This window comes from Talpa occidentalis, unplaced genomic scaffold (assembly GCF_014898055.3).
Source record: "Talpa occidentalis isolate TD23 unplaced genomic scaffold, MPIMG_talOcc4v2.1 talOcc4.9, whole genome shotgun sequence".
Classification (NCBI taxonomy): Eukaryota; Metazoa; Chordata; class Mammalia; order Eulipotyphla; family Talpidae; genus Talpa; species Talpa occidentalis.
The window spans coordinates 96,670,763-96,698,549 of NW_023605305.1; the positions used below are offsets into that span (position 1 = coordinate 96,670,763).

A 27,787-nucleotide genomic window follows, 5' to 3' on the forward strand; every position below is an offset into this window, starting at 1 on the left:
AAATACCAATTTGACGTTATTTCTGCAAGAATTAGCTCTATAAAAGCATCTCTTTATATCACCCATTTGAAATCACAAATATAGATGATTAAAGATTTTACTGGTTTTATTATTATAAGTAATAATCAATTTTTCCAAAGCAAGTAGGCTATTTCTACTAGCATTTTCTACACTGCTTATTTCTTGGTTGTCTTCTTCAGCTAGGCACTTACAGAATAGAGATTCTGCCTTTTACAGACCTTACTTGGTATGCAAACACTTTGCTCCCTAAGCGTATCTGCTAAAAAGATATGTAAACTGACTAACAAACTCCCAGTTAACTCTGAGAAGAATGTTTGTGGTATCCATGTAAGTTTAATGCCATGCTGCAACTTTTAAATATGTTCCCTGAACATGAATCATAAGTCATCATTGTGCTGTGAAAAAATTATAAGCTGGTGAGGGGTAATAGGTCACTTCCATGCACTTACAAATGCAAATACTAAGAGCTGTTCTTCCCTGGCCTCTGAAATCACAGGTTTGGCAAATGACTGGTTGTGCATAGATCAGTGAATTGGCTATTTAATTATGTGGGATGAATACTATTTTTTTTTTTTTTTTTTACTTTTATGCCTTTTAAAAAATCAATAAAGCACATGCTGGTGTTTTTGCAAAGATCTTAACTTGCCTTTTCTTCTTATCTTACCCATTAAGATACTCTTAAAGAGTATCTTTTACAGTAGCTGTTACAACAACATTTCAAAAGATAACAAAATTAACACTTTTGTTGACTAGGTAGTATTAAAAATAGTCTCCTAATGTAGCTTACTAAATGAGACAGTATGATTTCTAATTCCTATTAAATTTACATACAATAAAACAAGCTAAATTTTTATCTGAAAAAATATTTTAGTGTCTCCCTCGTGGCGCAGGGGGTTGAGACACAGCCTGTGAGGCTGTCCGTAGCCTCTGCAGCACAAGTTCGATCCCCCGGCTGGCTGGGGAGCAGCCCACATTGCACAGCAGATCTCTCCTGTCTCGCCCGCTGCTCCCCTCAGCAGTGTGTTTCGGTCAGTCTGCCTGTTTTGTTCCCCACTCTGTCTCTGGTGAATCTTCTCACCCCCCCACACCTCTGGCCTGTACTCCAGCTCCTGTATGCATAAATAATAATGAGTAAATCTTTAAAAAAAGTTATTTTAAAAACTTGAATAAATGACCTTTTTTCCTATTGAAATAAAAATGTCAGCTTTCTTACATAGTAAAGACAACAGAATGGCAGAAGTAGTTGGCCTTAGAGAGTGTTTTATTATTTTTTTTGCTCACTTAAGCAAATCTTGATGTATAAAAATACAGTTGTATGGTTGACTTATAACTTTTACTGCTTATTGAGGAATTAGCCATGGTACGGATGTTAAATGGTTAGTATAAAAATACATGTCGAGCCTCCCCTGGTGGCGCAATGGTTGAGCGCTGGGCTGCTAGGCTGCCCGCAGCCTCTGCAGCACCGGTTCGTTCCCTGGCCTCTGGTGAGGGGCCCACAAAAAAAAAAAAAAAAAGTCATCTACACATTCATATATATGTAAAGATATACAAATAAGTATGTGTGTAACAGGCATGTGTTTTTGGTCTTGCTTTAATATAGAATATTTCATATAAAGTTCTTCATATTTCATGAACATAGCAAAGCTCCTTTGAGGATGTTCTCAATGTTGGTTTAGGAGGAGTTCAAGTCTAGCTCTTCTGTTATAGTAACTGAATCATGGTCTTTTGTGGGCACAGAGCATCCTCTCAGATTTGTGTAGTGGGATTACCTTAGCAAAGCTGAGTCACCCTCTTTCTCTGCGCTGGCTTGATTTTTGAAGGTTATATTCTTTTTAATACCTATAAGGGAAAGGATCCACATACTGGACTTGGTGTGTGATGATAGAATGAATTATCAGCTAATCCATTCTAATCAATGTCTTGTTCTTAATCAGATTTTAAAAAAGCAGTCTCATAATGGATTTTCCTTATGTGAAATATCTAGAATAATCAATGTCATAGAAATAGAAAAAAATTATAATAGTTACTCAGGATGTATGGAGGGGTTATTGAGAAGTTTCTGTTTAATGGGTAAAAGTTTCAGTTTTAGAATCTGAAAATTATCTGGATGTGGACAGTGGTGATGGTTGCACAACACTGTAAATATATTTATTACCACTGAATCATATACTTAAAAGTGGTTGAAAGGGTAAAATTTATTTTGTCTTTATTTTACCATAATAAAAGTAGTTAAGAAATTAAAAATTCCAGTTCATGATGGTGATGTAGAAAGAGCAGCTCTCACAGGTAAACTGAATCTGCAGCTATGTATCCAACAGTTTCCTTTGAGAAAACTAAAGCCACCTAAAGGGTGGCTGAGTGACAACTGCACATGTGCAAGAGAGGAAAAAAATCACATGGAAGCTTGTAGGAGTGCCTGGGACACAGTCTCTCTGTAAAATCCCCTACCTAGTACAGTGACCCACAAACTGGAGGGCCCATAAAACCCAGGGACTCTCCTTATAGAGTGAAGTGTTCAACCCCCATACCAGCCTCCCTGACTCGTAAGCCCTACACCAAAGAGACAAGCCTCCAAATGATCTAATAATGAAAATTAACAGGATTAGTATACCAAGACCCACAAGATTGTCTGAAATTGACTCTTAAAGAGCCTGTGTGCTTAGACTCACCTGCTTCAGGGCCCAGCTCAAAGGTAGCTGAATCTGAACTTAAGGCGAAGGAGCCTCCCTGCTCACATTAAAGCTTTGACCTGAGGGGCACCCATGTAATTGAACACGCACATACAGCCTGTTGATTTAACACTGTCTGGGACACAGTGCTGGGTGCTGTCTTTATGCTCTCCCTTTACTGTGCTTCAGATACCAATATCTCTCAGAAGGGAGCTCTTATCAATGTCTGCTGCCCCAGTTTTTGCCACTGCTGCCCAGGGGACCTCTCTAAATCACCTGGCTCTGGTAGCCAGTGGAGCTTGCATTACTGGTCCTACGGGATTGTAATAACCAGTGTCACCCAGAAAGGAGCTGATAGCCTCGTCTGATGACCTGCTTTTGGTGATTGCTTCTAGGGCATACCTATATATGACCTGGTACAGAGGTCAGTGGGGCTAACTCTTCCTGGGTCCTTTGGTAAACTATGAAGGAGTTTCTAAACAGTTCCCACCCTCAGGGTAAAGCAAGAGGCTTCAGACTCAGGAGTTCAGTTTTACTGTCAAGGAAACCTGATAACTGAACATCATGGCAGCAGCCTGAGGGGGCTGGCTTCCAGTAAAACAGGCATCTAGGGGCTGACTGTAATCCTTTCTAGAGACCGGAGCAGGCAGCACTATCTTCTAGTTCTCTGTCTGCCACACTCCAGAGTGCCAGGGTCCCTAATGGGGGGTTGATTTTTGCATACTCCAGAGTGTCAGGGTCCTCTAATGTGGAGCTTCTCAGAGTACGCCCTTGATTGTCTGGTTCTGGTGGAGAGCCTGCACCCCTGGGTCCCCTGGGCATGTGGCCATTGGAGAAATGGCGCAGGCAAAAGCAGTACTCGGGCATACAGCCTGTCTGTGAGGGAGGCCTTCTGTGGCTCTGGAGCTTTGGCCTAAGGGCAGGCATCAGGCTAGAGCACATCTGGTGGCCTGCGCAGCTGATGGTAGTCTGCGGATACCTTTTTGGTGCTCTCCCTGCCCTGCTCCAGCTTGCCAGTATCTCCCAAAAAAGATGCACTCACCTGGGGCCCTGATTTTTGTGAGTGCCACCCAGGGGACACCTCCAGTTCACCTGGTTCTAGTGACCTCACAGGACTGTGCGTATTTGCATGCTTTCAAGAGTTGCTGCCTGAGAGTCTGGTTTCTAGACAGTTTGAATCTAGGTACTGACATCCTCCCTTTTGGGACACTGACATCTTATGACATGCTCGCTTATTGGGAGCTATTAAAAATATAATAGGCTGCTTTGAAAATCACAAAGTTTTGAGAGACAACCAAGAATTGGGGCAAGGTTGAACAAGTTTCATCCTATTTACAAGACTACTCCTTCAGGCCTAGAAGTAATGCCTTATCTACTACATAGAAATCAACACAGAGAGTTAAGCAAATGAAAAAAAAAAAAATCACAGGAATATGTTCCAAATGAAAGAGCATGATAAGACCTCTGGGAAAAAAAAAAAAAAAACTTAATGACACAGAGATAAGTAATTTACCTGATAAAGCATTTGAATCATAAAGATGTTAACTAGGGAAAAGAATGGATGAACAAAATCATGGAAAATATAAGAAAATATCAAATAGAAGGGTCAGAGATGAAGGAAACAAACTGAAAAATACACTGTAGGGATTCAACAGCAGAGTAGGTAAAGCAGAAAAAGAATCAAACTTAAAGATCAGGCAGTGGAATTCATTCAAAGCAGCAAAAAGAAAATAGTATGAGAGAGAAAACTCAAAAGATCTATGAACTCTGGCTACTCAGAGAAAGTCACGTAGGCTGTGTTACTTTCTGGGTGTACGAGATGGACATCTTTCATAAGTTCAACTCCCACTGTTGTGTGAGGGCCTTGGGGAACCTCACCTAGTAGAACCTTCATATTTTCTGCACCAGATTCACTCATTGAACACAGGAAGGACATGGCTTGCCTTCTGTCCCAGACCTCTCTCTGCTGCTTCTGAATTTTTGATGGCCTCTTGATCCTCGTAACATTTAGTAAAGCTTAGCAGCAGCTAAGATCACTGTTTCACATGAGTCTCATTTGGCCATGAATTCAATCCTGTGTGTTAGCTCAAACCTTCAACTCTCATAATAATCAGAAGCTTTGACTGATTAAAATTAAGAAAATAGTTCTGAAATACAAGGTGGATTTTGTTTCCAAATCTTACTTCTAGATTGAGGGTACTCTGAAAGGTTTTCCATGGAAATGTGGTGATGCTCCAGGTAAATAACCTGTAGCAAAGTACCTCCTTCTGGCTACTGTAAACATAGTCACCTGTTAACCCAAGGTTGCAATTTGGGACAGCCAGGACTTTGATGCAGCCTTAGTATTAGGAAGGAACACCCATCCTTTTTAAGCCAATGAGCGCAGCATAGTATTTAGCACCATGTTAGCAGTAGTAGGTGCATAATAATTTTCCTTACTGTTCTCCTCTCTCTTCTAAATCCTTGGCCCTCATCACTCTCAGATGATAGAAAATTAAATTTCCCATGGTAAGAAAATCTGAATTTTCATAATCACTGGCTCAAAGGAGAATTTTGTTTTAAACTGGGAGGTATCAGACAAATCCAGATTGGTTTACTTCACTGAGTCATGCAGAGGCCATGTCGATCATGGACTTTACTATAGGAAAATAGCCTTAGAGGTAGATGGCAGAAGTGGAAATACCATATGGACTAGAAGTCAGTCGTGAGCCTTGCCATCATGTACTGATGAAACATTAAAATTGATAATGTTTAAAAATACTAGAGCAGACATGAGCCCCTTCCCCCTTAAAAACAGCTGTCCCACTTGAAAACCTGTTGCAGTAGGTTTTCTTGCCTAGGGGCGAGGAGGGTAAGGCATGGTAACAAGGACTTCTCATAACCTGAAGCTTATCTGATGGCTCCTCTGCCTGGGAAAGTGTGTGCCATGCGTGGTGCATTAGTCAGAGCCATTGCTGTGCAGGATCAGAAAATGCAGAAGCAAGACCACTGCAGCCTGGCTCTGCACCCCCATGTGGCGCACAATGGTTCTGAGCTAAGGAGCTGGGGATAGGGATAAGTATATGTAGAACCTGTGGGATTCAATAGGTAGCTAATTAACAGGAAGCTATTAAGGAATTCAAGCAATACATCACCCAGTGGTAGATCAGCAATACTTAGGTAATTGTAGCAATGCTTAGGTAATCAGTGTGTTAATTTCTGTTTCATTTTGGAGGTCTGAAAATGAATGTTTGTAAAAAATTCTGAGTTTGGAAGGACCCCGGAACCATCATGAAGGCTCTCCAGTTGGCTAAAAATGTGCTATGTTGATTATCAATTGGAATAATGACTATAGATGATTGAAAGCCTTTGACTCATGCGTTCTTAGTGATAGTAAAAAAAAAAAGAAAAAAGGAAACCCTGGGCTTGCTCTGGCCTCTCGTGAGTGTTGCTGGATAGTGATCGGAGCCGGAGACATCTCAGCTCGCTGGAGGGGCTTATTCAGTTGATGTGGCTGGGAGCTCACCAGGTTGTCACCCTGAGTCCCTCTGTGCCACTTGAGCTTCTCAGTCTGGCGATTGTGTTCTGAAAGGAGACAGCTCAAGAGCGAGTATCCCAAGAGACTCAGGAGGAAGCTGCATGGCTTCTGAGGACCCAGAGCATCACTTCCTGCATCCACTATGTGGGTCCAGTGTGTCAGTAGGGGTAGCCCAGGTCCAGGGGGAGGATAGTAAGATGCCAGCTCTTGAGATGAGGTGCACGGGGTATGTGGGGGAGTAGAGGGGTGAGACTTGATGTTGTTCATTTTAGGAGACTGTCGGCCACATCATGATTTCTCAGTGTTACATATTTATTATCTTCCTACTGTGATGATCAACAATTTAACTCTCACACTTCTGTTTCCCTTCCCAGCCTCCCTTCTGATATATTTTTTTTTCCACTTTACCAGCTTTTAATGAAAGTTGTATATGAGATTACTATATTCCTGCATCTTCTCAGTGGTTTCTTCCCTATGTCTGTCCTTTCCCTTTCCTTCTTGGTGAGGTTTGGCTTGCACTCTGGGATCTTTTTGTGTCTTTGTTCAGTTTTAGTCTAGTGATAACTGCCTTATGGGGTGAATACCCCATGAATAGCCATGCCATCCACCGCTCCCGCTGCACTCGTTCAGTGGAGCCAATGTACTTCTTCCTGTAAACCTGGGTGCTTTGCCAGTTTACTGTCCTTTATAGTTCCTTTGAAAACTTTATATGCTTTTATTTCTGGTTGTGTAGAGCCTCTTGGTACTTTTAAGGTGGTTTCAGCGCTCTTATCCTTCTCTGCTTCTTTAACTTCTACTTTGCTTCTCAGATGTCATTTGTACTTGTACTTTTACATTGCCAAGATTTTAAAATATTTACACTGAGTGTTCTATTTTACACTCAGATTAAGTTATCCTTTCTCTTCAGTTAATCCTACACAGAAAATCAATCAAGTGTTAATTATGATTATATGAAAATAGTTCCCTGTGTGATCAGAATTACATTTCCTATCTAATTTTTGCTTCACATTTCCAATTGCCTCCTTTTTTGCTAGCAGCATTTGTATTTATCGTCTGTTTGAGTTGTTTCATATTCTCAAGGATAGCATCACTTCTCTGCAGTCATCATATCCCAGATACCTGCCTTTGGAGCTCTGCACCCCTGATCTAGTCTGCCCAGATGCCCAGGGGCTTCTTGCCATTGCTGCAGTTGCATTTGGAGCCACTATTTCCTGGAACTCATTCATTCTTTCTTGTTTTACGCACTCATCCTGCTGCAGCATATCCTCAGATAATTTCCTAAGTGTGAAGGAAGTAAACTCTAGGCATATCGCAAGTTCTCAAAATGTTTTTATTCTTAAACCATCTGTTTGTTGCCACTCTTATCTCTATTGTGGCTGAGGATATTAATATTTAGCTAATTCTCTTGTTCCAATATGTGCAGTTTCACTATTCTACATAACTCAGGGCAAGCATCCTTATTTCTCCATTTTTGTACACATAATTCTTTTTAAAGAATAGTTTTGTAGAATTGAGATTTCTGGGCAATTGAGAATTGAGATTTCTTGGCAATTTGTAGAATTGAGATTTTCTTGAGCCCTCAAAAAAGGGGTGTGTGTGTTTGTGTGTGTGTGTGTGTCAGTGTGTGTGTGTATGTGAGTGTGTGAGTGATTTAGCTGGTTAACATGTAGGGATTATTGTGTCAAAATGGTTCTTTTCATCAAGATTGGATGGTTTTAGTTGCTGATCTGTTTTCTTTTATTTTATGAATACTGGCAGTTTATAGGACTCAGGTACTCTAAGGAAGGTAGGCCAGACTTTTCTGAGGAAATTGGAAATTATATCTGGTAAGAAGATAGATGTGTGCTGTCTTTAACTATTTGAAGGTTTATCATATGAAAAGGAGGTTTGGATCACCAAGACCAGAAGTAAAGGGGGCAATTATAAGACAGCAAGGGTGCAGTTTAGTTTTAGAACTTACTGAATAGCAATCCCAAGAAGGAGTAAGCTATTTTTCAAGATGTTACATCCCTCACAATACAGTTGCTCAGGCTGAGGAGCAAATTGGAAGGGCTCTTCTAGATGGGATGTAAAAATCTGTGGGTAATAGAACCAGACAGCTTCAGTGGACATTTCAACCATGTCATGCTGTGAATTTAATAAGCATAAGATGGTCACAAGCAGAGTTAAGTTTCGATTGGGTAGAGTATAGTTTTGCAAAGTGAGGTACAGAGTTGGTATCATTTATTAGGTAAATAAAACAGTTCAGTTTTCCCTTAGAAGTATTTATATTTCTTTTCACCCTTTTTTCCCCTGCAGTAATTATAAAGTAATATTGACTAATTGATAAGGCATGGTTTGTTGACATGATTTATGTTCTATGGTAAAATTGCAGTAGCAAGCCTACATTCCTTCCTGGTTAGCTGTGATGGTGATCTGTTTCTTCTCATCCATTTCTTGTCATTTCAGGCTTGACCCTATAGTCCTAAGAAAACAGCCAGGTGTCAGGTAAAGCCTTTACTCAAGGTGAAAAGGTAACTACCTAGGCCAGGTAGGAATAGGTCCTAATTTTAGGACTTGTTCTTATACTTACTTACTCATATTTATAATTCTATTTAAAAAATTACCTAGTTCAGTTTTTACAAAAAATTTTTTTTCAATTTTTAGGATACCTTTTCAGTTTCAGTATTTTTTATATTAGTATGCATCTGATATTTTTCTTACATCAATTCTGTCATACACACACAGTATTATGTCCATTTTACAAATGGAAAAACCAAAGTTTAGGTCCGTTTTGCCCAAAGTCACCCAGGATTCAAATTCTGGCCTCCATCCCATAGGCCCATGATCATTCATGAGCTGTCCCTACTTCTCCTTACTTAATTGCTCAGTCATCAAACTGCCCAAAGAGAAGAAGATTCTGTAAAATTTTTAGTGGTCAGTCAATAAATATTTTTGGAAATTCTACTATCAACACTGGAATATAGTAGTAAAACCAAATAGCATTCTTAGGAACTTCCTTTTACCAGTTAATTTTAACTCTCTCTTTCCATTGTTCAATAAAGGAGATGGTGATGGTGGTAATGGTAGCCATATGCTCCTAAGTATTTATAGTTACAGAGATCTGGAAATGGGGTTAGAGGGGTTCAGTCATAACCAGAAGATCATGCAACTAATGAGAGGTCCCTAGTGTGCTGGCCTGCTTGTTGATAACTGTTTTTCTTCTGATCCATAGCTGTTAGGTGGGTCTCACGTTCCCCTACCTCTTTCAGTTATCTGCCACCCTTTACCCGTGTTGCTTGTCTAATCTCATGCATCAAGGTTTGAACATTGAACATCCGATATTTTTTCTCATAACATGTTTTTAACAATCTCTAATTCTGTATTAAAAATCTGTTTACAAAATTGAAATCTGCATTTTTTTCTCCTTTTATAATAGAATACTAATATCCAGTCAAAGTGTTCTCAGCCACTCAGAAATAGGCCTGAAGGACTCTTACGATTTTGATTTTGGAGGTGATTCCAGTAAGCAGGCAAGGTTCAACTTAGAACACATGAGGAGGGACTGAGTTATGGGGAGGACAGTAAATGAGGCACAGAAAATGCAGGTATTTGCACAAGCAAGATCTGGAAGGCACTTGACCCCGCTGGTGCTTGTTAAGGGTTAGGGAAAACCTGCTAGATGACGTAGCAGATCTGCTTTGATCATGATGTAGAATCTAATGGAGGTGAGTGCAGATTTTCCCTAGTTGCAATTTCAGAGAAGGGAACTAGGACAGTGGTTCTCTAACTTTAATGTAAGTTCGTAATACCTGGACAGCCTGGTTAAAAGACTGCTGGTCCCACCACCAGGGTTTCTGATTAGAATATGCATATCTAGCAAGTTCCCCTGTGGTGCTGCTGCCTTTGGTCGAGGACCACACTTTGAGACCCAGTGGGCTAAAAATGAGTTAACTAACCATTCTCCTTTGGAAAAGGTGAAAGAAATTAGGGAAGATGTAAAAAAAAAAAGGATTTCGTAAAGGCTAAGGGCAGTTCAGATAAGTATTATTGGAGAAGAAAACAGAATAAAAGTATCCTGCTGTGTCATGGATGGAAAGGTGTCATTATTATCTTTTATTAATGCAGGTAATAACTATTTAGTTCTATTGTATTACATTTTCCTTTTTTTAATATATTCTGTCAAAAAGTCTTATACTTACATGTCTTAAAAACATACAGTAATATAGCCTATTGAATTTACATAGTCAACAGAACTAAAGGACTGAAAGAAACATAAAATTATTATATTCACAACTTTTGTTTAATTAGTACTGTTAATTACTCCTAATTGCTATTGTTAATGATTACTATTGTTTTATTTAAATAAAAGCATTTATTGTAACAGCAGTAAATAATACAGGTAACATGATAGTGAGTTTAGGTTAAAAATTTTAGGTCAACCTTGAGAAAACTAATTCTTATACTATACATCTGCATTTTTAATTTGTAATTTACATGGAGAACTATTGAAAGCCCTCAAATAAAAAGTTCATTCGTTATTTTTTTAATTGCTTTATATTATTTGCATTTAGAAGGCAGCATGTGTGGTGTGTAACTAGCAGGAAAAAGCTTCTGAATTTCCACATATGTCTAACATTTTGGCAGGTGGATAGGACAATTTCCTTTAATGTGTAATCATAATTCTGGTTAAACTGTGCTGGAGTGTCTCTTCACCTAGTAACAATTTTAAAGTACATTAAATAATAAAATCCTTAGAATGAATGCTTTCATAAGTTTTCCTTCGAATGCTTACTAACTCTGCTATACTTTTCCTATTATTAAATTGGAGAATAGTCCTAGGCATTATGTTTCTAAATTCAAAAAGGTGCCAGAAGTGTGTATTTTATATGTAGGATCTTCTGATTGACAAATACCTTTTTCACATCAAATATGATAATTCAGTGTTGTTTTAGCTGACAAATACTTATCTGCCCACAGACTTGTATATTGTTATTTAGGATGTTAAGTATATTTCTGAGATTTTTTTTTATTTTTTAAAGATTGATTTATTTATTCATACAAGCACTGGGTATAGTCAGAAGTGCGGGAGGGTGAGAGAATTCACCAGAGCCAAAGCGGGGAACAGACCAGGCAGAGTGATGAAGTACACTGCTGAGGGGAGCAGCGGGTGGCAGGAGAGGTCTGTGCGCCATGTGGGACCCTCGCCCGGTGGCCGGGGATCGAACCGGCGCTGCAAAGGCTGCAGGCAACTTCACAACCCAGAGCTCAATCGCTGCGTCACCGGGGAGACCCTGAGATTTTTTTTAAAAGTGCTTCTATTAATGAATATAAAAAACAAGTTTCTCTTAACTTAGTTGCCTCTTAGTTGCTCCAAAATGCCTCAACTTCTAAAATACACTATTTTGATCATTCTGTTGTCCTTTGAGAATGCCATTAGTAATGGCCATTTGCAGAATTCATGAGTTCAACGTGAGACAGCTGCTTGAAAACTGTTTTCCTAAGTGAACATAATTTTACAATATGCTGACTTTCAAAAGTGCTGTAGAATTTTAAGGACATTTCTATGTTCTCATGAAGAAGAAAATCAGTTTTCAGACTTGGTTTGTTTTGATGTTTGATGCTGAGAAGCTCTCAAATGTTTCCTCAGCAAATGGAAATTCTGATAAGAATGTTATCCCTGACATTTTGTTTTCTATTTATCATCCAGAGTCATGGAGCACTGGCCTATGTTGGGAATTTTCGCCTGCTCGCAGAGCTGTCCAGCCCTTTTGTGAATCAGCGGTAAGTTACTGGTATCATTAATTACTTCAAAGTTGTGCTGTTAATTTTCAGTTTGGGGAAACTTTAGGATCTTTTTCCAAGATATAAAAATGAGAATATGTGATATGAATTCTTATCACTTTGTACAAGTGAGGAAACCAGGTCTTTGGTAGGTGAGAGAAACTTAGCCAAGATTCCCTAGGTAGAAAGTGGTAGTGCTAGTGATGGAGTTCAGATGATATTCAGTGCATGGGGTTCTTGGATCCTTCTGAAAAAGAATTCAGCAGACGTTCCCATTCATCAGGACATGGCAAGTTTATTAAGGAAAAGAGAACAAGGAAAGATGCCTGCATAGACATGGTACATTTTGCCAGGGCAAGGGATTGGGTTGGTTGGTCTTCTAAGATCAATAATCTTCTCTGCCCCACCTCTGGCTGAGAATCTTTTCTGACCCCACCTTAGATTCCTGGAACCTTCCATAGCTGGCTTAGTTAATATTTATTAATCATCCCTACCCCTCCTTTGGGTTTTGACAGGAGTCCTATGGAGATGAAGGGCCTGTCTTGTCACAGCATCTCTGTGGGTGTCTGATACATGAGTTGAGGTGGTGTTTGCCAGGTTTCTCCACTGTTAAGTTTTCCTTCTCCTTACTCTCCAAAGCCTGGTAGGAAGTATAGCCTCTCTCAAAAGGAAAGAATAAGTTAAACTCCACCTTCTGGAGAAAGGTAGTTGCTCATCTTTGACAATTGATTTATTACTGTTATCCTTTATTTTGTTATTTAACAAAGTTTTCAGATTTTTTTCCTATGTAATGCTTAGCTTTTCCTCTCATTCCAGACCCATAGCCCTAGCTTATGGCCTGCAGGATCTCTGTGGTTTGAGTACTGCAATAACTTTCTCATAGACTTCCCTAATTCCAGATCCTCTCTTCAGTCTTCCTCACTGCAGTACCAGAGTAATCCTCCTGGTGTTCCACTTTCAGTGCTTTGCTTTCTTACTGAAAACTATCCTGTTTAGACGCCTCTCTGACTTTTGAAGTTCTCTCTAATGTGCTCCATATGTCTCCAATCTTAGTTCTTACTACTCATTAGAGTCAGTCTTGTACTGACTTACTATCTCATGCATCTATGGGACAGTCTCTCTTCTCTTCCTTTATTCCTATCCTCCGTTTCCCCTTTGTCTTTGAAAAATACATCTATCCTTCAAGTCTTAGGTCAAAATGCCAAACCCAGAGGAAGTTCCCATAATTACATGTAGCCTTATGTGACTTAGTATAGGGATATCTCAGAGACTTGGTGTGTCAGATTAGACTAGCCAGTTAGAGCTGACCCTGTATCAGGCCTCACTGATGATCTCAAAGGCACAGGTAATCACAAGGCACTGGCAGAGCAGGGAGTTTTAAGGGCCATCAGCATGGCTCCCTAGGTCCTTCTTTGCTCTGGGTACCCTCTGAAACACTGTCACTTATGTAGTCTCTAAGCATATTTCTAAGGTGAGTGTAGTTCTTATCACTGATACAGAAGGAGCTCTTTTGATTTAATATGCAGATTGCTACATAGCTTATGTCACATTCCGCAGTTCAGCCCTCATAAATCTGTCCATTCTAGGTTCATACACCCTAAGCAGTCCTACACTAAGTATATATAAAAGCATTCTATTGATGAAGACTCCTGTTTTGAATACAACTAATTAGTCTATTTATCAGGAGGTCTGTCATTAGTATGTTTGTTTATCAAGCAGTTAGCCTGATCATCTGTCTTTTCTCTTGCCAAAGGGAAGTTGGTGCTGATGCAGAAGAGAATGGATTATAGATCAGCTGATTTGCTTTTTCTCTCCCAAATACTTATGTCCTGCTTATTTTGTTCACCAATATTTTATATGTTATAATGTTATTTCTTCAAGTTCTTGGGGCTTGGCCATTTAAACCTCTGCCATCATAATGTGAATATGTGGAGGAAAAGAATGTTCTTTGAAGTCAGAAGACTTGGGTTCAGAGCCAGGATCTTCCACTTACCATTGTTTGTGAATGGAAGGTTATTTAACTTCTCTCAGCTTCAATTTTCTTACCCATAAAACAGGCATCATGATACCTGTAGATGTTATAGTTTATTGTGTAGCTTAAATGGGATTATACTTGTAAAGCACCTGGCACAGTACATATCCAGTATGCTAAATAGCTAGTATACAATACTAGCTAAAACCTAGTAAGTACTGGAAGTGTGTAACTTATAGTTTGCTTTCTTTACTTTGTCCTGGCTTTTTTACTCTTTATCTTATTACAATTAAGATTTTCCTCTGTCATTTTGCTGGAACTGTTACAGTTGTAAAATCCAATGACCTCTCTCTGGTGCCTGTCTTAACTGTATCTTCCTGTGGACTCAAAACTATTGATCACCCCCTACTTTAATGTCTCACTCCCTTTGCTTCCATGATGCTGCCTTCACCTGGATCTTGTATTTCTCTGCTATCCTCTGAGTTTTCTTTAGAAGGGATAGTTCCATAAATCCTAGGGTTCCCCAGAGGCCTCTTCTGGGGCCCATGGCTATTCCTTCTCCCTGGGTGAATTCTTCTACTTTCAAAGTTTCAGCTATTATCTCTTTGCTCATCGTGGTATCATGGACGATGTATGAATTTCAGAATCATATAAATTCACGTTGCAATTCAGCCTTGCCCCTTACTGCTATGACCTCTTGTACAAGTTATTTAACACAGTTGCTTTCTCTATAAAAAGAGCATATGTAATATAACTACTTCCTCATAGTATTATCAAGTGTTTTCTCCTTCCAGGTGGCACATCAAATTCAGCATGTCTAAAATAGAATGCAACATATTTTCCTTTCTGTTCTTTTATACTCTCTTCTCCTGTTTAGTGTGTACCCCAGCCATCCCCTTGACTACCCCTGTTCAACACACAGGAATCATCTTTGCCTGTTTCTCTTTCACCTGTAACTCCATCATCAGATCCTGCCATCATCAGATCCTCACCTCCTAAATATTTCTTGCCTGTGCCACGTCCTGTCCATCTTTACTGTCACTGCTTTAGTTCATTATCTCTTGCCTTGGCTACTGTACCAGCCTCTAACCTTTAACTGTCCAGTACAATACCAACAAGCCACATGTGACTACTCACATGTCATTAAATATCAGATTGCTTTGTTCACAGATGAACCGAGTCAGTTATTTTTCTCAGAAGCATATTTTTCTTTATTGAAATCATTGTTGCACAATAACAAAATTAAATAGAATTTAAAACTCAGTTCCTCTAAAAAAAAGAAAAGCAACAAATGTTCAAATGAAAGTGCTACATAGCCTCATGTGACTACTGGCTACTGAATTGGGTAGCATATTTATAGAACATTCCCATTATTGCAAAAAATTCCTTTGGACAGTGGTGTTCTAGAGGTTGACAAACCGGCTCAAGGATCAAATCTGCTACCTGTTTTCTGTGCTTGTGGGTGAAGATTTCTTAGGACACAGCCATGCTTCTTTGTTTACCATGACTGCAGGGTAGAGCTGATTAGTTGTGGCAGAGAGTGGGTGGCTTCCAACTTTATGTTCACTGTCAGATTATAGGAGTTTGCTGATCCCTTTTCTAGACCATCTACCTGCCTCCAGTTCTGTTTCTCTTTCATCTCTCTTTTGTTACTGTCTTCTGGCGACCTCCTAAAACACAGAAATTAACATGCAGCTGCTCGTGTTGTGTCCTCAGTGCTGTGCAGTGGCTGTGCAGCGTATGGACACAGGAAGCTCTTCAACTTGAACTGGCTTGTCTCCTTCTTACATATTTTCCCTCAAAAATCTCCTTTCAGGGCCTCCCCGGTGGCGCAGTGGTTGAGCACTGGGTTGCGAAGCTGCCCGCAGCCTCTGCAGCGCCGGTTCGATCCCCGGCTGCTCCCCGGCCACTGGAGGAGGGTCCCACATGGCGCGCAGACCTCTCCTGCCGCCCGCTGCTCCCCTCAGCAGTGTACTTCGGTCCTTCTGCCTGCTCTGCTCCCCGCTCTGGCTCTGGTGAATTCTCTCACCTTCCCGCGCTTCTGACTGTACCCAGTGCTTGTATGTATAAATAAATAAATAAATCTTTAAAAAAAAAGAAATCTCCTTTCACTCCAGACTTGTCCATCTGCTGGGAAGGCTGTGGTTCCTTACTCATCCTTCAAGACTGGGCCAGGATGATTTTTAGCACTAAATCCCCTCTATTTGTAGGCAGGGGATCCCATATTTGAGCTTCTGTATTAGAGACGTATCACAACATTATGATTAATACATTTCATTGTGAAGTTTTTCTCTCTCTTTTTTCCTGTCATTTATCTCTGCATTTCATTAGATCAAGGACCACATCTTTTCAAGTCTGCATGGTTCAGCATCCACACAGTGTCTGGCACATAGTAGTTACTTGATTGCTTTTTGAATAAAAGATTCCTAAAAAGTGACCAGTTAAACTCTGGCAGCATCCATCACTTGAATAGAATTCAGATGATGAAATTTTGAAACAGGAGAAAATGACCTTTGACATTAAACTGCAGTTTGGTTTTGGTTGAAACTCTTTTGGAGAAATCATAATATTATAGTTAATCTATTATTTTATAATAAAAAGTTATACCTTTATCTAAAAGCTTTGAGTCTTTTGTAAATTAAGAAAAATGAGAAGTGGGGCTGAAATATGAGTAAGAAATGGTACCATGAAGCAGTACGTAGATTATAACAAAACTGAGCACACTTACTTACTCACTGTTAGAATTTTTCATAGTTTAATTATTTTCTGTATAGTTTGTGGTATTTTTATATTCTCTCTATTTTAGAGCTTTAAATGATGTGGGATGCGTATGGTAGGGTATTGAGTAAAAGAAGACTGAAATAAAGCTTAGACACCTGGACTTCAATTAAATTTCTACTGCTGACTTATACCCTACATTTGGTTTCTTTTATAAAAAGTCATTTAACAGAGGTAACTTCTTTCTTACATAAATTCCCTTATCTGTTACGAGGACATATTTATAAATTGTCATTATATTTATTTATAAATTTCCAAAAACTTTGTACCGAGGCTCTTTAATGTATTCATTCAGTATATCTAGAGGGTGTGATCCTGTATTTCTAAATCATATACAGTGCTGTAAACCAATGTGTAACCAATGTAAACTCGATAAAAAAAAAATTGAATATTTGCTAAGTGACCCAGTTCCTCCTTCTGGGACTTTCAGTCTGGCATCTAGTGTCATGTTTATGTTTGAGAAAATAAGATTAAAAATAATGAAGTAGTAAAATGAGATACTGTGTGAAAAAGGGCAAGAAAAAAGTGCTAGTATTAATGATATAAAACATCTGTTTTCAAAATTGTTGATCTCATAAATGAGATCCTGAATGAGCTTACTGTTTCTGAGGGCTTTACCTATGTAAGAAAATTTTTCTTTATTGAGGTAATGTTTGTTTTTACAACACTGTATATGATTCAGAAATACAGGCTCCTACCTCTTCAGGTGTATGTTACCACACTCACCTGTATTCCTCTGCGGATCTGTATTTATTAATAGTTACCTAATTGGAAATTAAAAATAAATATTTGTTAATTCAGTTGATATTGAAATATTTTTTCATGTTAACATAATAAGTTTTTTTGGTTTTTGTTTTTGCATAGAAAAACTGAGGGTAAGCCAGAGGTGCAGGGGGTGAGAGGATTCACCAGAGACAGAGTGGGGAGCAGAGCAGGCACATCTACTGAAATACACTGCTGAGGAGAGCAGCGGGCGAGACAGGAGATGTCTGGTGCGCCATGTGGGTTAGCTCCCTGGATGGAACTCAGACGTTAGTAGTGATAGTGCTGAGACTTAACCCCTAGGCCACCAGGGAGGCCCCATAATGAGTTTTTTTGGTGAAAAATAATTGCACTGTGAAAACGAATCTAATTTTATTGGGAACAGTGTTGTACATTTGTGTGACTCTCCAGTGTGTATCTTGATAGGATCCAACTGTATGCTCAAGTCCACTTCTGTTTTCAGTCTATTGTGAAATGTTTTGGTTGAAGAATATGAAAAAAACCTCACCTCTCAGAGTTAATAATGTAGTTGGGAAAGGGAAGAGTATTTTACTAGTCTTTTGAATAATTGTGGGTATTCTTCTTTAATATTATACCAAAATATACCAAGAGTTGGTTTCCTAAAATTTCTTAAATGTAGACTCTGAAACCTTATCAGTAAACATTTTGTTCACTGTTTTATTCAAATTCATTGGACTCTCTTGCACTTGAATCTTCTATCCATCCTTGCATAATTTTTTATCATGATGCCTTGGTCATCTGGAAAATATTGTTTTCCAAATGGTGATGAATTTGTTAAATAATATTTTAAAAACCCACATTAGTTAATATCACCATTGATTTCATTTGAAAAATTGTGAAGTACTTGGAGGCTGTCAAACTGACGGTAGCATATACACGTTTTCCAAAATCCTAGTTTTTTTTTTAAAGATTTATTTATTATGCACACAAGAGCTGGGGTACAGGCCAGAGGTGGGGTGTGTGTGATAGGATTCACTAGAGACAGAGTGGGGAGCAGAACAGGCAGACTGACTGAAAAAACACACTGCTGAAGAGAGCAGAGGGTGAGACAGGAGAGGTCTGCTACACCATGTGGGCAACTCCTTAGCCTGCCGGGGATCGAACTTGTGCTGCAGAGGCTGCGGATTGCTTCACAGTGCTGTGCTTAACCCCTTGCGCCACCAGGGAGGCCCAATCCTAGTTTCTGTTTGTAAATGCAAATTTCATTATTGGCAACAAACTGTTAAGTTTCTTTCCTTGATGTGACAAATTCATCATGTTCATTTTTGAGAAAATGTCTGCCAAATACCCAGGTCTAAATAACTGTAGTTTGTCAGTCATCCTTTCAAGTAAAAATGGTGTTCCATGGAAAAACTGGGGAGCTGAGCTCACAGTTAAATCATCATCCAAGGGTTTTTCCTCCTGACAATAACTGTACTTTGCAGCAGACCTGCTTGATGTGTGCTCCCCATTTCAGCATATAGAACATTAAAAAGACATGCACATAAAAGGCTGTAAATATGTGGTGGTAAAGAAAACAATGTTTCCTACTACCATTTTGTGCCATTGCCATGCTTTGTACTAAAGCATCAAGTTTTATCCACCAGTGCTTTGCACCATCAGTTTAAAATCAGTACAATAAAAAAGACAGATAATATTCTTGTATTAGAATATTATTGCAAACAATAGTTTTCCCTTGCAGACATCCCCAAAGTCTCAGGCATCCATTGACTGCATTTTGAGGCCACTATTGACGAGTACTTGTCATGCAGAATTTCACCAAAAAGATGGGGTACATACTTTAAATGTTTAGATTTTTTTTTAATAGGTTGAAGGGAATGGGATACCCTCCATTTAAGGGAAAGGAATAAAGATAAGTTTTTGAAAAATGGCATAAACACACTGTGTGAAAGAAACTTCATAACACTTGTAGGACCAGAGAGTATGTCTTCGGAGGAGGGTGGACATGCACAGAGGGTGTAGATGCCAGGGAGCTTGTTGAATGTCACCCCGGAGACAGTGAGAAGATATTACAGTGAAGAAAAGATGTACTGAAAATAGCCCAGAATAATTCTAGTTTGGGTATTTGTAGTATAGATTTTAAGGCTCGAGGTAAAGGTTGTGTTAGTGGGTAGCATTCAGCTCTTAGTTGTGTGAATGAATGGTGTAGTTTCATTAGTCCAGAAAATAAGTGAAAGTCCAAATTATGCTATAGGGATAGAGAGATGACAAAACAGATTTTGAGGGAAGAAGAAGTAAAACTGGCAATGAGTAAGAAATTAGACATAGAGAAAGGGACAATTTAAGATCACTCTTGCTCTGAACCTGGAGGAATGGCCCATTGAAAGAAGGTAGAGGGTTAGGAAGACTAAGAAGGACGGTGATGAGTTTGGTAGAGACACTGGATAAAAGGACAAACAGAGCATCTGAATGGATTGTTAGAAGAGGTAGTTAGAAGTTAGAGCGGAACCAAAATAATACTGGGATGAAGGACAGTGTTTCTCAAACTAGGTTCCTAAACTCCTAAAATTCAGAATTAATATTTATTAAATACAGTTGTTATTAAATACAGTAGTTTATTAAATATAGAGAATTATATTTGCAGCCAAGATATAACTGGGGTCAACTCGGGGCCCGGTCTCCGTGTAGAATCCCAGAAACAGTACAGCAGCCAAATCCTTCCTTATTGGCATGTTTCCAAGGACTTCAACAAAGATGCAGCTTGTTACTCACAGCAATGCTTCTTAAAATTCTCTTCATTCCTCTTGAACTCACAGTACCTCCTGGACCCCACAGCTTTCCCAAGGTTCCCTACAGCATCTGACTCTTGATCCTAAAACTCATCCAACCAATTCCACATGGGGACTGATTCTTTGCTTATATCCTCTTTTCTCACTTTTTTTTCTCTACCTGCAAGTAGCTCTTTCTCCTCTTTCCAAATGTGAGCTCAACTAGAGAAATCCTCTTTTCTCACTGATTGTAGTGGGAACCATGCTGCACAGTCAACTCCCAGAAAACTAGATTCCTTTAGAAGGGGGAGGAAGAAATGCTAAATGACCAAAGACAGATTTCTTTGTAGGGTTGGCAGAGGGTACCAAATACACACAATTGGCTGGCTTTTCTTTTGTACCTGTCTTAATAATTATTCAAATTTCCTTAGTTTTTACCTAAGGATATTTTTCTGTTGACACCAGAATACATTACATTTTGCTGTCATTTCTCCTTAAACTCCTCTTGGTTGTGACAGTTTCTCAGACTTTCATTATTTTTTGATAATCTTGTCAGTTTTGAGGAGTCCTGTTCAGCTGTTTTATAGAATATTTCTCAATTTGGGTTTGTCTTATCTTTTCCTCATGATTAGATTTGAATTATGTTTGGGGTTTGTGGAGGAAGACCACAGAAGAAGCATTCTCATCACTACATGCTATAAACATGACTTACCATTGTTGATATTCACCTTGTCACCTGGCTGAGGTCTGTGAAAGGCACTGTTAAGAGAATAAAAAAAACCAAAAACACCCATACACTGGTGTTTTTTTTTTTTAAATACTCTTAACAGTGCCCTTCACAGAGAAAGTTTTTAATTTTAGTGAAGCCCAACTTAGCATTATTTTCTTCTGTGGATCATATGTTTGTTGTTATATCTAAAATTCTGTCACTAAACCCAAGAGCTTGTATGTTTTTCCCATTTTCTTCTAGAAGTTTCTAGAAATTTCTAGTTTTGCATTTTCATTTAAGTCTGTGATCCATTTTGAGTTAAATTTTGTGTTAGATGTGAGGCAGAGACTGCCTCACATCTTTTTTGAGAAGACTATCCTTTTTCCATTGAATTACCTTTGTACCAAAAATTAGTTGAGTGTAAATGTGTAGGTCTATTTCTGGGCTCTGTTTTGTTCCATTGATTGATTTGTTCTTTCAAAATTGGCATGCTATGGTGATTGCTGTACCTTTATAGTAACTCTTGAAATTGGATGGTGTGAGCCCACCAGCTTTGTTCTGTTTTAGTAATACTTGGCTATTCAAGGCCCTTTACCTCACCATATAAATTTTAGAGGGATGTTCACTGAATTTTAAAGACTAAAACCTAAAATTAAAATGGCTAAGCCTCAAAGATGTGTAGTTGATGCGATCTTTCTTTGATTTTTGTCCAGGTGGTTCTTTGAAGTTCTAGGGTATCCTAAGTTTGCCAAGGCTAACGTCATCAATGGGATCCTCATGACCGTGGTGTTCTTCATGGTGCGGATTGCTGCCATACCGCCGACCTATATCCTCCTCTATAATGTGTTTGGAACAGAACCGTACTTAAGGCTTGGAACATTAATCCAGTATTCCTGGGTCACCACTTGTTTTGTTTTGGATGTGATGAATGTCATGTGGATGATCAAAATTTCAAAGGGGTGCATCAAAGTCATCTCTCTCATCAGACAAGAGAATGCCAAAAATCGTCTTCAGAATGGAAAGCTTGACTAACAGTGGGGCTGTTGATTCACATACTTCATTACTACCTGCATTGTATCTGCTGATATGATGAATTCTTGGCATGTTCTTGTGCTTCTTTATTAATTATACTTGTTACCCAGTACTTTGGTATCTTTTTTTAACCTTTAGAAAAGAGAAAGTAAAGTTAGTTTTTATCCCAAGATTTCTGATTTCCTTCTGCATTATAAGCATGAAAAACTCTTAAAGATTTAAATAAAAAATTATAAATATAGTGGTGAATCTTTTCAGGAATCTGTTAATCTGCATTGGTATTTTTCTCTGTGACAAGATGGCCATGCTAATTTGGTGCACTTACTTTTATGTCACCAATTTTGCTAAAAGAATGGAAGATGCTTTTACATCTAGAAATAGCTGTCAACATTTTATTGATCCATACTCATTTCTTACTATGGCTGTCAATACTTGAGTAGAGTTTATTTTCTAAATTGTTGGAATTTTTTTAGGCTATTAGAAGCGATGTATTTTTCATTTCAGATATGCTATCTATTAATGATACAGTATTTTACTTTGGGAAATTTTAGTTACTTTGGTCACGGGAAATACTTCCTGCACTTTTAGATTTTTCATATGTCACTTTATTATTTTGATTTTTAGCATTTTATGAAAAGATTGCTTTTTATTTTATAGTAAGGTTTAAGGCAGATCTTATAGACCTTCCTAAGAGGTCCTCTAAAAATGCATGTTATAGATGACTATTTAGGCTAAGTGGAGGAATGATTTAAAAAAAATATCATTTCTATTTGCAAAATCTTCCTAGAGTTCGGAACCCAGCATCATCACTACCAAAGTCTTAGCAATATGTGTTTATCATGCTTCTAAGGTAGGCCTCTTCTTGATGAAACAAAACTACAGAAAAATCAGTATTTGTGTTTAATTCACAGTTTGCACCCTGCTTAATGAGCATTTTGAGTGCTTTGAATTTCTATTTTTCTTAAAGAAAAAATTTATCATTTAATCCAAGTATTCTGATTATCAGTATTGTCTTATATGATCATAAATGACTCAAGACTGGTTTTTTTTGTTTTTGTTTGTGTGAGTAGATGTGTTTGCTTTTGATTTGGTTCTTGCAACCTATGTGCCTAAATGTTATGTAGTTAACTGTTGTTGCCTATATTTATTTTTCTCAGATATTTGACTTTAATGATTGTTCTTACCTAAGAAAAAAAGTTTAATTTAACCAAGGGTGAATACTTGAATTTAATCAAGCCAAATCAAAAGATCTAATCCATTAGGTTTCTCAGTTTGAAAGAGAATATTTCATTCACATTCTTTGTGTTGTGCTGATGAAGGGAGGTTGGCTTTATTAAGACTTTCATTTGTTTGATTTGGTGGCCTAATGCTGACAGAACCTAATACATTTTACATTTTAAAAAAGGTTAGTAACTAAATGATACGATTGTTGGCTTAGACTAGGTACATTTATGTTTGAAAGACAAAGTAATGTAAAAGATGGATATTTGTTTTTAAAGCTACTAATATTACATCAATAATTTGTTATTAAATTTAGTGCCTTCCACATCAGAGGCACTTTAATATCTATTGGTTGTTTAGAGGGGGCAGGGAATATGTGGTTTTATCTCGTTCTTTTCTCTCTCTTTTGCCAGAAAACTGGATTTTTAAAAGTAAAACATTTATATTAGAAAACTATTTTGGAAATCCATTCCTGGAGACAAACAAAATTTGAAATATTTTTGACTCTTTGGATATTTCTATAGTTTCTGAACACAGATTTTAAAACCACCATCAAAATGAAGACAACATAAAACTGTATTATTGAGTGTCTGCATAGCAATTTCAGTTTTTATATTTGCTATGTCATGCTTAGAGTTTTTATTTTCATGGACAGTATTTTTCTTTAGTGTGGCTGCTCATTAAATAAGTGTATTTAAAATATCAATGTTTTGAACTAACATTTGTTTTTTATCCTTTGTCAACAGTCCTTACTTTGGGCTGGCCACATGAAGCCAGCCAACCTCCAGATTCAATATTCAAATGTAGATTCTACATATGTCCTCATTCCACAGACACGAAATAGAAAAGGCCCTACAAACTGCTAGGCTTGTTTAGTCAGACCCTTCTGGAAGCTATACTTTGCTGTTTGTACCTACCATCCTAAGATACAAGTAGTTGAAGACAACATATCATTTATTAAACAATGAACTTTTCATTTGTTAAATGATAAACTTTTTGCTAGACATTTTACATATTAAGTATTTTGACTACATGGATTCATTTATTTCTATTAGGCATTCTAATATTTAACAACTCTGTTAACATATTTATAGAAAATAAAAGCAAATTGGTACAAATTTTTAAGTAATTATATTTTTGTAGAAAAAGATTAGTGACAACCTATAACCATAAAGATGCATTTTGAACATGAAATAGAAAATAATGATTCTTACAAAATTTTGAAAATGAATGAAAATTAAATAGCATGCATGATCATAGATTCTGCATTAGATATTTTATTTGGGAGATTAAAAAAATGATGAACTTGAGTTTATAGAGTTTGCATTCTTGTGTTTAAAATCTTTTTAATGAGCCTTATGAGTCTTGTTTTTATTTATTTAAAACTCAAATTGGAGTTATATGTGTGCAAGGAAATTAACTCTTGCATAAATTATGAAAGAGAATTTACAGAAAGTTGAAATTAAGTTTTTATTTTAATTTTATGTACTAGCCCTTTGTTAAAAGAAACAACCATATTTTTGCCATGCCTAAGGGTGACTGATACATGATGGATGACCCTGTACTGTTGTAAAGATCTAGCTTTAGAAACTGCCTTGTGTATAGGCATTTGAATCAAACTATTTTCTAAATTTTTAATAATCTATTTGACTGAAATCAAATTTTTGCTAAAGTGTCAGTCTTAACATTATACACTGTCTTTGCAGTGAGTTGGGCACTGGAGTATGGTTTCTCACTGGTGTAAAGAGGCAGCTTTACTGCCGGTTACACCATTTGTTACACACTGAGAAACATTCTTTTCATGGAGTTAAGTAGGGCAAAGTGTGTTGTAATATTTCATGTTCTCTTTCACACTTGTGAGAAAAACATGGTCCAAGAGATACTTTTAAAATAAATATTTGAACATACTTCGGTTTCTAGGTTACTCTCTATTTTAAGTTCATTTATTTAGTTTTAATTGATGTAATATTTGAATTCCCCCATCAGGTTACTCTTAACTCCAAGTGTATTAATATTCATTCAAATAGGCTCTAAGTGATTTAGTCTATTGGGTGGAATTGAGAGGTCCGTGGAATTGTTGAACCGTACATTACACTTCGTAGAAGACTATGTATGTGTTTTGGATTCCGTGAGAAGCAAAACCATGTACCTTTATCAGAAATTGTCAGTATTTATCAACAGAGACAAACCAGCACAATAGTGAGATCCAGGCCCTTCCTGTGTTCCAACGCCTGGGCACAAGTTCACCTTCCAGCCTTAACCTTGAGCAGCTTGGCTGAGGCACACTGAAGCTACTGAAAGTGAGTTCTGATGTGAAACACATGACAGTGTGAGAGCAATGAACAGCCAGCAGGACCTGGAGCTGGAGGAGGCACCGCAGCTGCTTTTCCCTTAAAAGCCATGATGCTCCTCCCTGAAGTTTTCTCCGAATCCTTCTTCCCTCCTATCTCTTCTGCCTAATACCCTAAAGACTTCACTGGCCCTCTCTCCCTTCTACCAACACTTTTCTTGGTCAACTTTTGAGGACTCTCCTCCCCTGTAAGCTTCCAGTCTTATTATGCCAAGTTTAGAAATATGTTTGTTCACTGAAAAATGCAACGTGATAAGTTTAAGTAGCTATTACACAAACCATAATCTGCTAAGAGGCTGTAATGTCAAAGCCGGTTAGTATTAACAAGACTTGCTTACAACCTAAGGCAAAGCTAATGTTATGGCTTGGTTGAGAAGCATCTATAATCTCTTAAACTGGTTTAACAATAAGTGCTTGGCAACATGTTTCAGCTGAGGATTCATGGGAGGCATGTAAGTTATCTAAATGTTCTTCCCTAAGGCCCATGACAGGAAGGAGGAGGAACTGACTAGCTCTGTGTTAGAAAGATGTTCTAAGAAGGGGCGTTGGTGTGTGGCCGTGTTATTGAATCTTACCCTTTAATTGAACAAACTCTGTTATGGTCATATTTCTTTTGAAAGCAAACGTACCAGCGAATGGATCACTCAGGGTTTTTCCAAAGTAAACAAACACCCAAGGACTTGAGCCCTATCCCTGTCTAGGCGACCCCTCAAACTGCCTCTCCTGGCTTTTATGGTAAATAGTACCTTTATTGGAAGATCCTTTGGGTAGCAGAGAACCGAAAGCAGTTGCTAAAGGTTGGTTGTTTGCATTGAAGACGTTTACATTGATTCCCCCACCTTTCATTTCAGGCCCTCTATTTAAGACCAAAAACAATGAGGAATATATCTAAATCACAAAGATAAGTAAATATGATACCTCTGGCTGAAAACTTGTTAATCATCTGTATTTTTTTTCTTCTATCTTTATGCAGTTCTTTGTAGTTAAGTGTGCATTTGTTGAAGTATTTGCTACTTATTCATTAATGAAGTCTAAAAACAACTGTAAATAAAATATGCTATATATTTTCTTGCTTGGTTTGCCTCTAGTTTGATCGTGTCTACTTTTTTAGTTAAGGAGTTTTTGCATAGATAATACTGTTACTAAATTGTATCTAGAATGAATTATGAGGGGTTTTTTTAGCAATTACTAGTAAGAATTTGTAATAATAGTGACTTTTAGACATGAATTTAATTTGAAAAAGTTACTTGAAAACTGCAGTAAATGCTATAGCTATAGCTATACATTTTTCTCCCTGAGAACATATAGCATTAATTTTTGTCAAAGATTTTTGAAAGTCTTTCAGAATATATTAAACATTTTGAGAACACATTTAATTTATTTCCATAAAGCTGAAGAACTTTTATTTATAAAATGTATGACTAGGTAATTTATAAATCAGTGTTACTTAGATTTTATTAGCAATTAAAGTAGCAATTTAGTATTATTTATTTTGGTTTCAGGTTGTGCTTTATTTGGAAGGATTAATAACTCTCTCTATATATTTCCCTTAAATTTTTGAAATGTTTGTATACTTTGTATGTGTGCCATTTCAAAGTATATGCAAGTACCAAGCAATAATATGCATGTTATACAAGGTTGGCATATTTTGTCATGATAATATCATTTAATATTAATTTTAAGAACATGTATAAAATCAATGTATGTAAATTACCCTCCCCCCTACTGAAAACCTTGGGATTTTCCTGTGTTACAACACTACTAGAATGTGGTGCAAAGCTTTGTATTTTGTGGGAAAAAAAATTAATAAAATCACAATTATTTAGTGCAAATATTTGAGTCTGCAAGGAATGCACTTTAATAGTAATCAATCAATAGATTGATAATAAAAAAGATTTTCCTCAAATCAAATCATCGCTCTTAGCACCTAAATCTTAAAGGTAAGTTAATATTTCATCTTCAAGATGTCTGTGGAGTTCCCTCACCCACTTTCTCCCATTTTTGTCTCCCTGAGGTTTCAGCTCTGTAGTCAACCAGGAGACACCGCAGACACCTTAGTCACGCTTGGCGCTGGGAGGAATGTTGCTACCTCATCAATAGGCCCTTTTAGATTATATAAAATTTTGGCAGTTATGTTTTTAATCTACTTCCCTCTGTCCCTTAGACGTCTCATGTGGTCTCTAGTGTTTTTTGTCAAATGTCTTGGCTGGAATTCCTACCTTCTCAAATCGCCCGTGGTCTTAATCTTGCATCTTGGTCTGAGA

General features: G+C 37.7%; 1 protein-coding gene across 1 annotated transcript in view; it reads left to right on the forward strand.

The window, feature by feature from the left end:
• Nucleotides 1-27,349, forward strand: part of TLCD4 (TLC domain containing 4) — an 89,319-nt gene extending 61,970 nt beyond the window's left edge. The window contains 2 exon segments of the mRNA XM_054690942.1: nt 11,897-11,970; nt 21,634-27,349. Coding sequence (XP_054546917.1) covers nt 11,897-11,970; nt 21,634-21,952 — 393 coding nt within the window. The 3' untranslated portion in view covers nt 21,953-27,349.
• The last annotated feature ends 438 nt before the right edge of the window (nt 27,350-27,787 follow it).